Raw genomic sequence first — 16,026 nt, 5'->3', positions numbered from 1 at the left:
ATGACAGTGCTTTTGTTAAAACCTCAGCTTTTTGCATCCGTTGATAGCATGGGCACTGCAGTTTTTCATTAAGAGAAATTACGACTTTAAAGGATTAAAAAAAAACCTTTTAAAAATGCTACTTTGGGGCCCTCATCTCAATTTTAAACACTCACAGCTGGCAACACAGCAGCAACCAGCTCCTGCTAAAGCACCTGAGGCAGCCTCTGCAGGGCTGGGATCTTTAAAAAACATTGGCAGAAGAAATTCATTAAAAAGGATTGGAGGATTAAGAAGGATTTTCAAAATAAAATGCCCTTTAAAAGGCCAAGTGCTTTGCCACATGACCCAAAGGGCACCCCTAATTATTGGTGCTCTGGCTCACCGCTGCCGGCTGTCACACAACTAGATTCAGGGCAAAGCCATTCTCCTGTTCAGCTGAGCAGCAGGTTTAGCCTTCCTAAACCCTAGGTTTTCCACCCCAAAATCACCCAGGTAAAAGCAACCCCCAGCAGCAGGCTGCTTTTAAGACCTGGCCATGAGGAGCAGAAGATCCTAGGTTATCTCTGGGGCTGCAAAAACAATGACACAGGTGGGAAAGGCAATATTGGGGAGCAGGAGGCTGTGTCACCCCACGAGAAACCAAATCAGCCAGAACTGAGCACCGCCAGGCTGCTGAGAGGGAGGAAGCTCAGGAAATGAGATGGATAGAGAGCAAAGTTTGTGACTTCCTCATCTTCCTTAAAAAAGAAAGTTTGACTCATCATAAATCAGGGGTTTTACGAAAGTCACGTGAGAAGCTCGTGATCAAGATCACCAGGGACTGTGCAGCATGACAGCCACCAAAGTTGGGGCAGTGACTCTGGTCGCTGGTCCCAGCTGCCCTGGGTGGGAGTGGAGGTGCTTCGCTGCTCCCTGGTTGAGTTTCTTGGCCCTCATTCCCCAAAAACCAGCAGCAAGAGGACATGTGCTTCTGGGCAAAAGATGACACAATACCAGTCACAACACAGAGCAGTAACTCTAGGACAAAGTTTGATTTGCACAGGAGAAAGCCAGCTGTTTTCTTCAAACAGAGGACACCGCACAGTAACATACAACTCGGCTTTAATGAGTAGAATTCAGTTCTAGAAACCCCACTAGGCAGAAATGCCACTTCTTAAAAAAGCAAGGTGTGTTTTTGTTTCACACTTGCACAAAATAAAGCGTCCTTCATTGAAAAACACCACGATCCATTCGCCTTGCAGCCTTTACCTGTGCTTTCTTTCCACACACACTCACACGACCTCACATCCAACAGGCAGCCAGGGAAAGGGGTAGGTGCAGGCAGAGAGGAAACGAGGGCAGCTGTAGCAATCAAGTTCCAGAAAAACTACAAAGGGCAGAAGCAAAATGAAATCCTCCAAGCTGCAAACAGTACAAGTCCGCAGCGAGAGCTGCGGCAGGCTGAGCTTTCACATTTACTTGCTTTAAGAATGCAGTTGATACGATCTGTCGGGAACGACGGGCTCCTGGGAGGTAAGGTTTTGAGACACCAAACTCCCACAAAAATCAGTTTAAATCCGCACTTGTTTGCAGCAAGCAGAAGTACAAAGCACCACTGAGCTACAAGTTCCCCTGGTTTCAAACCCCAGAGACCCTGCAGCTGCGAACGTGGGGAGAGGAAGGTTCAGAGCTGTGCGCGGAGGAGGAGGAAGGTCAAATTTGCACGGACCCTTTGCACGTCCCCAGCAGCACTGTGCTTACTGAGGCCGCCTTCATGAAGACTGCGATGTTTTGGTATTGGTTTGCTGTAGGTGGCCTCAGCTGCCAGCAAACAAAATCTGCGCTACAGAGAAAGCATGTTTCAAAGGTTTTGATTCCTTTGCCTCCTTCTAGCGCAAGTTGGAGGTGGAAGACTTATCTGTGTGTTCTTTACAAGAACTATCCCTTTTTATCAAGATCTGCTTTGAAACAAGCCAGTGACATGCTGCCACTGAACAAAAGTGGAATAAATTAATTGCACAGAACTAATTAGTTTACCCTGAAAGGATCCGACACAGTGCGAAGCTTCAAAACAGCTGCAAAAGTCAACTCTAAACCTTTGGGATCTTCAGACCCCAAAGCATGAAGCTTGAGAGTCCAGTTTCCCTACCGAAAACTAGTTCTTCGGAACCGAAGAGGAATGCAGGCCCAGCAGCACCCTGACTTTGGGAAGGGGCCTGTTGGCTTGCACATGAACACCACCCCAAGCAGGTTTCATGGACAGGACAGCAGTGCAGCCCAGCTGCACGTGGAAGAGCACGAAAGGGACCCAGAGCTTTCAAATATCTCCCAAAGTCACTCGTGATCCCTCTGCTTCTATTTGAAAGCTCCTGATCCCTTCTAGAAACCCATCTGCACAACCATCCACCCACAGAAAACATCAGCTGTGCCCTCAGGGCTTGCTCTTGGCTTTGGCTGCGTCTCATATCAAGGGGGACAGCGGAGGCAGCGGGTCCTGGGCAGCCGTGGAGTTGGTACTGCAATCCACGTAGTGGTACGTTTCCAAAGCGCTCTGCGTCTCGTGGCCGATGTAAGAGAGCTTCACCGATGTCCTGAGGGGGTGGGGAAGAGCAGTTTAGTGGGGACAGGACCTGCAACAGCAACCCCTCCATCAAAATAAAAAACCCCAGCAGGTTTTACACTCATCACATAACTCCTCCTCCCCCTCGAAAGCTGCAGATCCTCTCAGATTTTTGCTCAAGATCACTCACTGCAGCAGGCAGGGATATGCAGAGCTGGCAACTGCAGCCTCTGGAGCACACCACCCCTCACATGAAAGCTCAGCGTGGAGCAATCTGGTGTCTTCTCCTCTCTATCTTACATTTCACCCAACTGTGTCAACTGTCCTGGATTAAAAGCTGACACAGTGAACCAGGCTGGGGTGCTTGCCAAGCGGGATTTTCTTCGTGTACCCTAGATTTGCTGTGGCAGCAATTCCCTTTTGAGTCAGGAGCTGAGCAGAGAACCACCTACCTCATGAAGATCACTATGTTATGTACCTTCACCTTGGGAAATGTGCAAAAGAAACTGGAAGAGACCAAAACAAAGAAATAGGTCAGCACGGGCTAAGCAGGGTTGCAGAGACACTTGCGTTTCTCGGTATCTTCTGATGATGTTTTCTCTTTGGTGCTAAGTCAACTTGAGACACGGTCCAAAAACCACGTCACAACATTCCGACAAAGTGGCCTTTCAAGTCATTTCTAGCAAACAGTTACTTTCCAGGAAGTTAGCAGAAAACAAGTCATTTCCAGAGCCAATTCTAATTAAAGCAGCTTAAATCTGCCCTCTTTCCCAGCTATATACAAAGAATAGTAAATCCTTACTACACATAGGAGAAGGGTCCACCCAGCTCTGCCTTCACAGTGAAATTCACCTGCAAAAGGTAAAAGAAAAATACATTCACATGCAGCTTGAGTACTTTTGCTTAAATCCACCCCTTTCAGAGTCTTCCCTACTTGCTGTTGCCTTTCAGCTGGCATGCATAAAGCACAGGCTACTCTAGCCATAAGACTATTTTGCCAAGCAAAGCTTTAAGGTATAGATAGACTATCATCAAGTTAACTTGCAGTGGTGCACAGGTTTCAAACTTGATTTGGTGATGCTTATAGTGTAAGTGCAGCGAAAGATGAATACCAGTTTGTCACTCAGTGGCTGGATGCTGGAGACATTGGTGATCTGCTGGGTTCCCACCACAGTGTTCATGTACTGCACCTGACTAGTCAGGCTGGGCACCGACACCGAGTAGAAGTTGGAGTTCCTGATCCGTAAGGTGGCCTGGATGGAGAAAGGGGGGAGACGTGAGTGGCAGCAACCTTCCTGGCAGCTCAGCACAAAATTTATTCCCTCAGGAACACGGGTGCACAAAAAATTTACCGTGATGGCAAGAATGACAACGGAGTTCTTCTTGTCGAACCAAACCTGAACCACTTTAATACCGTCGTCATCCACCAGGACGGAGTGAGGGAATAGGAAGAAAACCACCAGCCCTGATATCAGCAGGCAGAGCAGCACCGACAGCAGGACATACAGCTTCCTGGAAGAGGCAGGGAAGTGGTCACCTCCTTTGCCCTAATACAGCATCTGCAGCTGCAAGAGACCTTGTATCTGAAACCCAACCTAGCCAGTAGACAACACATATTTGTTCTTCCCTGGAAGAGACACAGAAGTGCTGCTCTAACATTTTTGATATCTGAAATTGCTCAAAAGCGTCACCCTTTAAACGGTTTATTTTTCAGTAATGAGTAACCAGAGAATCATTTTTGCCCCCATAGTGTTTTCACAATCTAGTATTTTTGCTGTTGGTAAGGCAGTTTCTTTCTAAGAGCTTCAGTAAAGGCCACCAGGATGAAGCGTGTGAGTAGGATCATTGTTTCCACGTTCACCCCACAGTGGGATTTCACAGGAAGTATTTAAAATTACACTTTAAATTGTGTTTGTTGGCATACTTGGATGAAAACAAACCACTAGATGATGGAGAGGCCGCAGACCGGGTGAAGCATTTAGTTGTGGCAGTAAACAACAAAAGAGCCCTGTTTGCTCTTTGCAAAGATGTAATTACTCTCTTACTATACACTTACGTTCTCTGTGGACGAAGACGTTGGTCGCTGTAGGGTATCAGAGCCACCAACTCATTTACCTGCTCTGGAAAGCAAAAGGAAGATGTTAACCGATTCCATATGTGTGCAAGGTTGCTCATGTAAATAAGCAATATTTTCTTCTTGTGTTTAAGCCTGAGAGGAGCAGTCACCTGTGGGAATGCAGCCAGTGCCTTGGCAAGTGGGACAGGTGATGCTGTCCTGACCTGTGAATTCAACATACGGAAACTTGGCAATGTCTTCCACACGGTCTCGGCTATCGAGTAAGTCTTCATCGTCATCCTCAGCCTTCTTCCTCTGCCTTGAGGTAGCATTATTAACAGAGAAGGAAAGCACAGAACCCATCGCAGCTGCTGTAGAAAAGCTGCATAACCTATGACAGAGGCAGCAAGAGCAGTCCTGATCATTAAACAGGTTTTCAACCTGTTTCTAGCCAACAAGGAAACCCTACCCAGAGACCCACCCCCAACACCCCTTAGAGAAATACCCCCACACACAGAGACACCCTCCCAGGGGGGTCCAACACCCACCCCAGAGAGCCTCACCCCACAGGGATGACTTCCACAGCACCCAACAAAAAGAGACACCCTGCTTCGGGATACCTCAATAGGGGCTCATTCCCACACAGCCCCTCAAAACAGAAACACCTGCTACAGACACCCCCCCCCCCCCCGCCCAGAACCCAACAACCTCCACAGAGACAGCCCTACACCCCCCAGGACCCCCCAAAAGAGACACACACCCTTCCTCCACAAAAAGCCATGCCTTCTTAGCCACCCACCTCGCCCCAAAAAGAGACACACCGCTCCCCCAACACCCTCCCCACGGGGACCCATCTGCTACCACACACAAAAACACCCCCCACACAGAGACCCACGACCCCTCAGACCCCCCCCAGAACGAAATGCTCCGCTCAAACGACCCCACCGGGACCTGCCCCCCGACACCCCCATGAGGGACACCCCCCGACGGCCAGAAGGGCCCCAAAAGCCCCCCCACAACCCGCGTCCTCCTTCCCCCCCCCCGGCCCAGCGCAGCCCCTCAGACCCGCCGCCGCAGCCTCACCTCCTCCCGCGCAGCCGCCGTCTCTATGACAACGCCGCGAGGCGCCGGTGGGCGGAGCCCAGCCCTCGCCCCACCCACCCCCCTCCCTCCGCCTCCAACGCCGGCGCAGGCGCACAGCGCTCAGGGAGGGGCTGGAGAGGGCGGGTTTCCACAGAGCCCGCCTCCTCGCTGACGCCCCCGCCCTGTCCGCGCCCGGGCGTGGGTGTTTCGTCACTGCGGGGCCGCCCCGCCCACGAGGGAAATGGGCGGGGCTTCGGAGGCACCGCCTGGCCGTGACGAAAAGCCCTGCCCGGGCGTGGCTTTCCGGCAGTGCGCATGCGCCGGACGGCGACTGGGTGGTGCCCACGGCCCCACCCTTTGGGCAAGACCGAGGGGCGTGTCCAGCACTGCGCATGCGCTAGGGCCGCGCGGAGGGGGTCCCCGCGGACGGGGAGGGGCTGGGTAAGGGGGCGTGTCTTCTTGCGCATGCGCACTGCATGGCGCGCCACACCCCCGCCTTGCGCATGCGCACGCGCGGGGCTGGACGCCGGGACGGAGCACGCATGCGCGGGGAGGGAGGGGGCCGGGGAACCAGTGGGGGTTGGCGGAGCCAGTATGGAACTTTCCCACACCAGTATGAGGGCCTCCGTCCCAGTATGGACCAGCGCCCACCAGTCTGAGGGCTCCTGACCCAGTGTGAACCCTTCCACACCGGTATGAGGGCACCCATTCCAGTATGGGCCCCCTCCACACCAGTATGAGGGCACCTGTCCCAGTACGGAACCCCCACCCACCAGTATGAGGGCACCTGTCCCAGTATGGAGCCTTCACGCACCAGTAGGAGGGCACCTGTCCCAGTACAGAACCCCCACACACCAGTATGAGGGCACCTGCCCCATTATGGAGCCCTCACACACCAGTATGAGGGCACCTGCCCCAGTATGGAGCCCTCACACACCAGTATGATGGCACCCCTCCCAGTATGGAGCTTTCCCATACCTGTATGAGGACTTGTGTGTGCCTGTGCAAGCTTGTGCAAGGCTGTATGTGTTTGTGCAAGGCCATGTGCACTTGTGTGTGCTGGTGCAAGGCCGCATGCACTCATGCGTGCTTGTGCATTCTCATGCAAGCTCACGCACGGACATGCTCATGCAAGGCTGCGCACGCTCCTGCAAGGTCGTGTGTACTTGTGCAAGGCCGTGTGTGCTCGTGCATGGTCGTGCAAGCTCATGCAAAGCCGTGCATGCCCATGCGAGGCCATGCAACGCCGCGCGTGTTTGTGCGTGCTTGTGCAAGGCTGCGTGTGCTTGTATCAGGCCACGCACATTGCGCATGCTCGTGCAGGGTCATGTGTGCTTTTGCAAGGCTGTGTGTGCTTTTGCAGGCTCGTGCAAGGCCATGCGTGCTTGAGTGAGGCTGGGCAGCACCATGCACGTTTGTGTATGCTTGTGTGAGGCCATGCAAGGCTGTGTGCACTTGTGCACGTTTCTGCGGTGCCACGCAAGGCTGTGCATGCTTGTGCAAGGCTGCGCGTGCTTGTGCAAAGCCATGTGTGCTTGTGTGAGGCTGTGTGTGCTTGTGCACGCTCATGTGTGCTTGTGCAAGGTGGCACGGCAATGCGAGGCTGTGCGTGCCGGTACGAGGCTGTGGAAGACCGCGGATGCTAGTGCAAAACGTGCAAGGCCATGCACGCACGTGCGAGCCCGGCACGCTCCGTTCTTTGCTGCAACCTCACCAGACATCAAGTCATTTTCCCCCAGCGCTGCCTGGGGCTGTCAGCCCGGGGGTCCTCAGCACCCTGACCCTGGGCTCTGCACCCTGGGGACGCCTCCGCCGCAGGGAAAAAACTACAGAAAAAGCCCAATTCCCCCCAATTCCTCCCCGAAACAGCTCCGCGGGATCTCTGCCCTTGTGACGGCAGTGCCAGGCGCTTGATCTTTGCTCCGTCTCCTTTATTATCCCCTCCCCAATGCTCCTGACACTTCTATTTCTTACTTTTTTCCAATTTTACAGCTTGAAGGCCCTGGTGCAGCAGCTGGTTCAGCCCAGCATTGCCCCCAGCACCCTGCAACCCGTCCCTGATGCAATGCAGCATCCTGGGTGTTTCTAAACCTCTAAATTTTGGGGGAAAAGAAGTCCAACCAGCTCTTTCCTCCCGCCACCCCCAGTCCTGACAGCTCTGGGACAGGAGCAAGTGCAAATGCCCCATTTTGGGTCAACATTTATTTAATAAACTCCCTCCTGTGCAAAGGCTGGTGGATTTTTTTTTTTCTGCCGCAATAAACACGAGAGCTTAGTGGAAAACTGAATTCCTTCCGCTCATAATCACCGAAACCATCAAAATAAAGTTTACGGCACAATTAAATATTTCCACCGGCCTTGCGTGCTCTGGAGGCAGATGCCTCCTGCACACCGTGGCCATCGGAGCTGCTCTCCCTTACGTCGCTGATGGAAACTTTATGGATCATTTATTCTCTCCTTCCCAGGAGCAAAATGCCAGGGAGAGGGAGGCTTCCCAGCTCACCTTTCCCCCCGCACTAATTGCCATCTCCTAATTGCGGGCTGTGCATCTCTTGTTGCCCCTGAGATGGTTGTTGCACGCCTGAGGAAGGTGCTGGGTGCAGGACTGACCCGTGTGGATGGACGTCTGCATGGATGGATGCTGCAAACAGCGCGTTGAGAAGGGATGGGGAGGAGGAAACCCACACCGAGCCCTCCGGGGACGGGCTGCGGGGTGAGGTCAACCCTATATTAGACAACAGAGAATCCCCAGAGAGTGGGAAGAAGCTGCCCCCAAAGACAACAGTGCAAAACCCTGCAGCAGCCTCCCCTCAGCCCCTCTTGCCATGTTGTGTCCAGGGCTTAATCCCTTTTCTTCCTGTTTTAAACCCATTCTCCCCTCAAAGCCAGCGGGGACGGGCAGAAAGCAGGGGGACAAGCCCCACCCGGCACATCGCCACGCTGGTGGGATTTTGCAACCCCTTCCCAAGAAACCTTCGCTCACCAGGGAATGGAGGAAGCACATGAGTCACCCCTGGCAGAGCCGGCTCCGTTCCCGGGATGGGGCATCGGCGCTCCCGGGGAGAGCTGCCACCGCGGTGGAGCTCCTTTGGTGAAGCCGGCAGCTGCAAAGTGGTTTCCAACCCAGTTGTGTTTGTGCTTTTTTCCCATGGCCATGTGTCCGTCAGGGTTATCTGGGGAGGTGACATGATGGCTGTGCCCGTGGCCAAGGAGGGCTTTGATTCCTCCCTCTCAACATCCCGCCCTGGCTGTTGAACCATCATCATCCTCCCCCAGCCTTGCTGACCCACAGCCGAGACCCACTGAGCTGAGGGTCCCCTTTTCCCAAGCTGGAGCAGCACAAAGATGCCAGCTCACGGTTGCAGCTTTCAGTCGCCATTCCCACCCCACGCGTCGTGCAAGAATTAAATCCTCCTGCATCCCTGTGCATCCCCTGGCTCCCGCATGGGAGGGATTTTGCAGCCCACGTGCACAGCTCCTCACTGGCACCGAGGATGTGCAAGTCACGGCGATGTGATGGTGAGCAGAGCAGCACCAGGATCTGGCCCCGATTCCCTCGTGCAAGGTGGATCGAGGCAGGAAAATCAGCAGGAGAGCTGCTGGAAAACAGCTATAACCACCACAGGTCATGATAGAGGGAGCAAATTAAACCTCTCATCAGCCACAAGCCTTCCCCATACCTTGGGGCACAAACTGGGCTGTGGCTGCAGGAAAAGGTGGGTTTGGCAGCAGAGCAGTTTTTTATGGGGTTGAGGAGCACGTTGCACCGGTCCAGGCAAGGCGAGGTCAGTGGGGCATCCGCTGCACGAAGGCTTGGGACATATTTTAACATTTAAATGGCTGTGATGGTGGAAATCAGCAGCGGTGGGATGGGTATGTGCAGCCTTGCCCATGCAAAATCACCCCAGCCCCATCCGCAGCCCGCTCCCTGCCCTCCCCAAAAAGTTCTCCGCCACTAAATTATCTCTAATAAACTCCCATTTCTTCCCAGACGTTGTTTTCTCTCATTGGCCTCATTAAATCAATTTAAAAACAGTTAGCAAAACACTTCCCCCACGCAAATTAGAGCTGTTGAACTCGGTGATTGCAGCTGAGGGGTGGTGATTGCCGTCTGCCTCGTTCGTGTGCATTGAGGGCTCATTTTCTCTGAGGATTTTGGGTTTAGGGGACACAATAAACCCTGGGAGCATCACGCAGGGGCTTTCTTGAAGCATTTCTTGCTGTTTTATTCAATGTTGCTGATGGCTGCACCCTGGATGGGTTTTTGAGGATGGAAAGGTAAAAAACTGCCAAACAACCTGCGTTTTTCAGACTGGGGGTGTAACATGCCTGGGCGATGGAGCAGCTTTGGGTTGGGGCTGTGACACCGGCTGAACCGGCTCAGCCCAAACCCCTGTGCTCCGAGTTTGACTCATGTCACCAGTAATGGGATTTTGGGTGGTCAAGGTCAGTACTTGCGACCCAGCTGGTCGCATTGTCCCAAATACCACGAGGTCCCGTGGGACCGGCCAAACTCGGGTGTCCTGCGGGTCCTTGGTCCCCAGACCTGCGAGGGCTTCGCACAGGCTCAGCTCATATTCGGGACGTGAAGCCCTGGGCTCTGTGGCACGCTGAGGGTGGCTGCGGGGCTGGCCGGAGCAGCCTGGAGGCTGCAAACAGCCACGACTCTGCCAGGAACCTGCGCACCCTTGGTTGTACACGTCTCCAGCACTCGGAGCTGCACTGAGGCCCTTGCAGATGCCGCTGTCTCTACTCCGGAGGCAGAGGATGAATCAGCTCTCCTTCTGCCCTTAATCTGATCTAAGCATCAGAAAAATACAAGAACTCTCTCAAGGCTGTAATCAAAGAGAGGTTTTGCAGTGCGCGGTGGCAGGTCTCTTGGGTGTGTGAGAAACGCACTCAAGCTGAATTTCATGAATTTTACAAGTTTATCATAGAACAAAGGCAAACAGCGCTGGGCGCATGGTCAAAACCAGAGGCGCACCGGTTATACCCGAACTCGCCTTTTTATACACTGTGTTCGTGGCATTTCAAAGGGGTTATTTTAATATTTCAGGTATCTATTAACATAACTCCACCCCAGACCACCCCCTACTTGCGCGCATCTCTTGTGGTTCGGAGGGGCCTTCGGGGTTCTGCAGGGGATGAAGTCAGTAGTCTTCCTCTGGCTGCACTTTTCACCCTGTTGTTTTCCTCCAGTTGCACTTTTCAATATTTTCACATTAAACTTCTGTTTTTCCTTTGTTCTTCTCGTATCTTTCATGTCAAATAATCTTTGACCCCCAAAATGCTGTTCTTATGCTAACAAATCACTCCTTATCTTCTTACTTGTGTTCTCAGTTTTACTTGTCCTTGAGTCCATATGTCTGTTTTTCTGTGTTTTCACAAATCTATCTACACATCCTTTAATTACTTGAGTTACAGGATGTCTTATCTCATCAGAAGAAACTACATATTCTGCTTGTGCCCATTTATTGCCTACAAACTATAAAATACAATTGATGTCTGGAATATATTAACTACGTATTTCCCGTGTTAAGGCCTAATTTAGTGGCAGTGAGGCAAACATCCTTTCGGGACGTAGCTTATGCAGTAGTTAGGCAAATTTCAGTGTTCTCGTGTTGCGAAAGCCAATATACATTTCACAGGTGTCCTCCTGAAAATGGGAGAGGAGGGAGATGAGCCCAGCAAATACTGCAGATGCTTAAGCCAGAGTTTGCTTGCCAGGTGATGAATGCAGTGAGCGCTCCGAGTACATGGTGGCTTGTTACTTAGAAATCCGGAAGGGAAGCAGCCTCTGAACCACCATCAGCTCCGTGGATGGAGGTCTGCAACCCCTGGACTTCCAGGAGACACCAGAGCGAAGGTGCGCGGGGACACTCAAATGTGCTCAGGACCCGATGCTACAGGGAGACAGTTTGCCCAGGAGTGCTGGGGGGGGCACTATTGTATTGGTGGTGTTTGCCCTGTCCCGGTAAGGGACTGACCACAGGCCAGGAGGAAATGGGTAAGCTGCCTTAGCCCACTGGGCTTTCTGTAGGGGTTATGCCCCTGAAAGTACCAGGCAGCGGCACCCCAAAAGCCCCCAGCAGCATCCCTGAAGCCCCTGGCAGAGCACAGGGCTCCCCACAAACCACGGCAGCGGGGCAGCAAGGGCAGGGGCTGGGCCGAAGGCGGGGACCGGGCTGGGCAGCGGCGTTGCGGCAGTTGGGGTCCCCAAGCCCGGCAGCCCCGGCGGAACCTCCCGCGGTGCGGGCAGCCACGTGCAATCTCCCGCCAGCCCTCGCCACACCCCCCCAGTGGGCGGGGATCGGCGCAGCGCGAACCTTATACGGTGCTGGTAGGCGGTGCCGGCGCTGGCTCGCCCCCGCGGGGGCGGTGCCGAGGCGGTGCCGTGCTGGCATTGGCAGGGGCGGGGGCGGGGAGTGTCTCGGAGGGGGCGTGGCCCCGGCGAGGGGCGGGGCGGGGAGCATGCCGGTTCCCGTCAAAAGGCGGCTCCGGGGCGGTGAGGGGGGAGGCGGGTGGTGGTGCCGGGAGCGCAGGTACCGGGGCCCGGGCTGGGGGATACCGGGGACGCTCGGGGACCCGCTTTCTGTGGGCGAAACCTCTACTCGGTGCCCACTGTGGGCCGGGTCTTGAGGGCGGCAGTGGCTCCGGTGGTCGCCGGGACACGGGCGGTGTGGACCGGGAGTGGGTCGGGGGGGGTAGCTGTTGTTGTGGGGAAACTCTCAGTGCCCCCACGGGCCGGGGGATGCGGGTGTGGGGGTACACCGGTGCCCCCCCCCCCCCCCCGTGGCCGGACGGATACCGGCGTGGGTCACCCCGGGTATGCTCTACCTTCTCCCTGCCGGTTGGAGGGTCCCGTGGGGGTTAGGGGGGGGTGCACTGAGTCCCCCCGAGGTTTGGGGATCCTGTGGGGGTGTTGGGCCTCCCCGGTGTTCTGTGTGCTCCCTTGTTTGGGGTCCCGTGTGGGCACGGGGCTCCCTGTGTTCCCCATCCTGGTTTGGGGGTCCTATGGATGTTTGGGCTTCTCAATACTCTGTGCCCCCCGTCAGGTTGGAGGTCCCACGTGAGACCCCCTGACAGTCAGTGTCTCCCCTCAGCTGGGGGCTCTCAGGGGCTGTTAAGGGCTTCCCCTGCCAAAACTGGGGTCCCTGTAGGGTTGGGGGAGTCCCTGCCCCTCTCAGCCTCTGTGTGAGTTGTGGGGGTGGCTCCTGGTTTTGGGGGTGTTAGGGTCCCCCCAGTACTGCCCAGTCTCAGGTCTGATCACCCCTTTCTGGGCTCAGAAATGAGGGTTCAGCTTGGAAATGTGGGGTGTCCTCAGGGGTGAATGTGACTGTATTGGGGGTGCTTTCCTTCCCTCCTAAATTCTGGCTGACTTAACCCTTTCTGGGCTGGTTGGCGATTCCCCCTGGGGTCAGCATGAGGATGGGGAGAAGCTGGACCCAGTCACGTACCCCACGTTGGTGTGAACGCCCCCTTTCTCCTCCACAGCCCTGAGCCCCCTCCTGAGCTTCACCCTCCATTGCCCATTGTGGTAAGTCACCCCTGTCCCCTCTCCCCATGTCCTGCCCCTGTGTGTCCCCATCTGGGGCTCCCCAAACCCCTTCTGGGGGGCTTTGAAGCTGGTGAATTACCTGGCTGCTGTTGGGGTGCTTAACTGGTGTTTTAGGGTTTCCAGCCTGTTATCAACAGGCTGGTTTCTGATTCAGATAAGTGCCTGATTAACAATCAGCTTTAAAATGCATCTTATACTTAATTGGGAGAAAATGAAGGTACTAGGGAGCTTCCTGCAGCTCCCACACAAGGAAGGAGTGGGGGGGAGTGTTCTTTTTCCCCAGACCAAGCAGGGCACCCCTGGGCCAGGACTGAGCACCCAAAGGGACTTGGGGGTTTGCAGATAGCTGGTGTAGGGTAGGTAGATGTCCCTGTTCTCTGGGGTGAACTGCTGCTTCCTCTTTTTTTTTTCCCCTTATTTGAGCCTGGGGCTGGACCCTTCAGCATTAAAAGTTTCTTCAGAAACTGGTTTTCACGAGAAGCCAGCCCTGGCTTTGCAGCATTTTGTGGCGTGCTCTCCTCCCACACGAGCTGGGCAGTGACTCATCTTCCTCTGAGGACTCGGTTAAAGGAGCACCAGCGATCTCAAGGCAACGCGTGTCCCCTCCTGATGGGACACAGATCTGCTCAGTGTCCCGCTCTGGTCTGTGGACCCTGACGGTGTTTCTTCTGTGTCTGCCGGGGAGTGAGAGTGAGCCGGGCTGCGTTGGGTTAATACTATGAGTGCCTCTGCATGGGTAGGGAGGAATATTTAACCTGTCTGCTTTGGGGGAGGAAGTTAAGGCTGTAATTACTCATTTGAATAAAACCTCTTCTGCCTTCTCCAAACCAGCCGGTTAAAACTGAGTCAAATCAGATCGGGTTGGTAGCTGTCAGCTGCGCCGTGGCTTTCGGATGGGGCTTGTGAAAGCGTGCTTAAGTGGGAGCCAGGGCAAAAAAAAAAATACGTGCCAGGCTGAGATTGGGTAGCTCTGGGAGCCATGTGTTGGCATTGCATGGCTTGGACAGCCGTCCCTCCGGCATCATGCACTCCGCGGAGCAAGGAAGGCCTGTCAGGTGCTGGAGGTGTTGGCAGATGTCTGCCTGAGATCATGCTTGTCTGTAAACAGATCAGGTGGAAGATCTCACAACAGGGTTTTGAATAACAAAGGCATGAAACACAAAAATAGGTTTTTCATAAGGCAAGAATTTGCCTCGGGTCAGTTAGTTTTTCACTAGATGTTTGTTTCCTGAATCCCAATGTACTTAAGACAAAATAACTGGATAATCTAGCCTCTTTTTCCATTTAATAGCTAACTGTGCAGAAGCGGCTGTCTCTGTGGCTAGAGGTGCACTCAGGAGTAATTTTTAACCCACTGTTGCTGAGCCAAAGCGAAGTCAGTCTGGCCCAACTTCCTGTGGCTTGTGAAGGGAAAATGCTGAAATATCAAGTCACTGGGAGAGGAATAATCAGAGTTAAAGGTGGTTGTAAGTGGGTTTGTCTCCCTCATGTGATGTCCGAGCATGAAGGTGAGGGGGGGAAGCTGTCAGTCGGGCTGTGGCACATCTTCCTCCCCTTGTGCAAGGGAGTGTGAGTCCATGGCAGTGCATCAGCTACGAGAGGAAGGGGACGCGCATCTGCGGTGCGGGGTAAGGTCTGAGCACTCTAGCGTGAACCTCCTTGGTCCAATTACGTCCACAAATGAGGGTGATCAGCTGATGCTGCGGCTGGAGAAAAGACGTGCACGGTTGCAGCAGGCACAGGGGCCGTTTTGTGGGTGGGCATTGGACACTGCTACAAGGGAGTTTCCTAAAACTAAGTTGTGTGGGAGGAATTAAATCCCACTTCTGTAGAAGGAGAAGTCCTGTATGGGGTGTGCTATTTTGGAAGTGTCTTGTGGGCAGTGGGTCTTCAGTGGTGCCCTTCTGTATTTGAATATGATGCAGGTAGCAAGTGAATAAATGCAGGTGGCATCTAAATAATGATATTACGTTGGTGGGGACGTGTCTAGCTGCTGGGCAGGGTCTCATCCCATCCCATAGGACTGATCTCTCCCAGAGCTGGACGCAGCAGCCCCAGGTGGAGAGCTGTCTGCGTCACGGTTCCTCCTCGCAGCTGGAGATGCTGGGAAACCGATCCGGATGGCGTCTGCCCCAGTTCCTGCAGAAATGGCTCTGCTCGCTGCCGACTCTTTCCTAACCGTAGCTACAAGGGGGTGGTTCCCCCTTTGGGTAACCTCCCGGTTATGTCTCTTGGGTAAGAGGTGGCAGTGGAGCGATTCAGGGCTCTGCTCTGGGGCTTGCATAATTCATGCGAAATGGCTCACACTCATCGTGCATCACCAAGGCAGAAAGACTGGGGGGGCAAAACAACTGTTGTGTTTTCAGGCAGCGGGTGAAAGTTGTTGCGACAGCCGGCTGCTCGTCTTGCAGCACGCAGAGCACAGGCGCGGAGCATCTGGTTTCTGTTGATGGTTTTCTTCCGCCTCACATGACAGTGTATTTTGGGAGACCCAGAGGTGACAGCTTCTGCACTGTAGTTTCCCAGTTACCCTCTTTGTTGCCCACTCCAGTGTGATGGCAAACACGGGGTGCTTGTCCCTGCACGTGGGCACCCCCTGCTATCAGGGGCAGCACCCTGTGGCGGGGATGAGAGGCAGTGGTGTTAATTCAGAAGAGTTTTGCAAAGGTGGGGATTAAAATATAACCCCAAAATGAGATAAATGCAAGTGGAACCACTTCTTAAAATAAATATATTGACCTAAAATTTACTGCTGAGTGTTAATTCACTGATTGTGAAAAGCATCCCTCTAATTTGGGCTGTTTGTGT

The 16,026-nt window shown here is 53.9% G+C and overlaps 2 protein-coding genes across 3 annotated transcripts in view; one reads left to right on the top strand and one right to left on the bottom strand.

Annotated features, from left to right (window-relative positions):
* Window positions 1-1,066: 1,066 nt before the first annotated feature.
* TMEM106C (transmembrane protein 106C) lies at window positions 1,067-5,746 on the bottom strand. Of its 2 annotated transcripts, none has more exons than XM_052809388.1 (8): window positions 5,661-5,746; window positions 4,748-4,968; window positions 4,578-4,641; window positions 3,874-4,033; window positions 3,634-3,774; window positions 3,324-3,373; window positions 2,974-3,027; window positions 1,067-2,552 (listed from the first exon to the last, which is right to left on the bottom strand). In XM_052809388.1, exons 2-8 carry the CDS (start codon window positions 4,938-4,940, stop codon window positions 2,423-2,425), a joined length of 792 nt encoding a protein of 263 aa, XP_052665348.1. In that variant the 5' UTR covers window positions 4,941-4,968; window positions 5,661-5,746; the 3' UTR covers window positions 1,067-2,422. The 2 variants fall into 2 exon arrangements, with proteins under 2 accessions (XP_052665348.1, XP_052665349.1); XM_052809389.1 differs by having other exon boundaries at window positions 5,643-5,682.
* Window positions 5,747-12,176: 6,430 nt separating this feature from the next.
* VDR (vitamin D receptor) overlaps window positions 12,177-16,026 on the top strand; it is a 39,550-nt gene continuing 35,700 nt past the window's right edge. Inside the window, exon 1 of the mRNA XM_052809379.1 lies at window positions 12,177-12,202. The gene's annotated coding sequence lies outside the window, so the exon portion shown is untranslated. The remainder of the gene's footprint in view (window positions 12,203-16,026) is intronic.

Source organism: Harpia harpyja, chromosome 15, assembly GCF_026419915.1.
Source record: "Harpia harpyja isolate bHarHar1 chromosome 15, bHarHar1 primary haplotype, whole genome shotgun sequence".
NCBI classification, from domain to species: domain Eukaryota; kingdom Metazoa; phylum Chordata; class Aves; order Accipitriformes; family Accipitridae; genus Harpia; species Harpia harpyja.
This window is presented reverse-complemented; position numbering and strand designations above follow the sequence as displayed.

Excerpts from the sequence above, each read along its gene's own strand:
- TMEM106C (XM_052809388.1), bottom strand. The coding sequence starts at position 4,940 with ATGGGTTCTGTGCTTTCCTTCTCTGTTAATAATGCTACCTCAAGGCAG. Across the intron at positions 4,034-4,577 it reads CGTCTTCGTCCACAGAGAAC|GAAGCTGTATGTCCTGCTGT; the intron begins GTAAGTGTATAG and ends TGCCTCTTCCAG. Across the intron at positions 2,553-2,973 it reads AACATAGTGATCTTCATGAG|GACATCGGTGAAGCTCTCTT; the intron begins GTAGGTGGTTCT and ends CCACCCCCTCAG.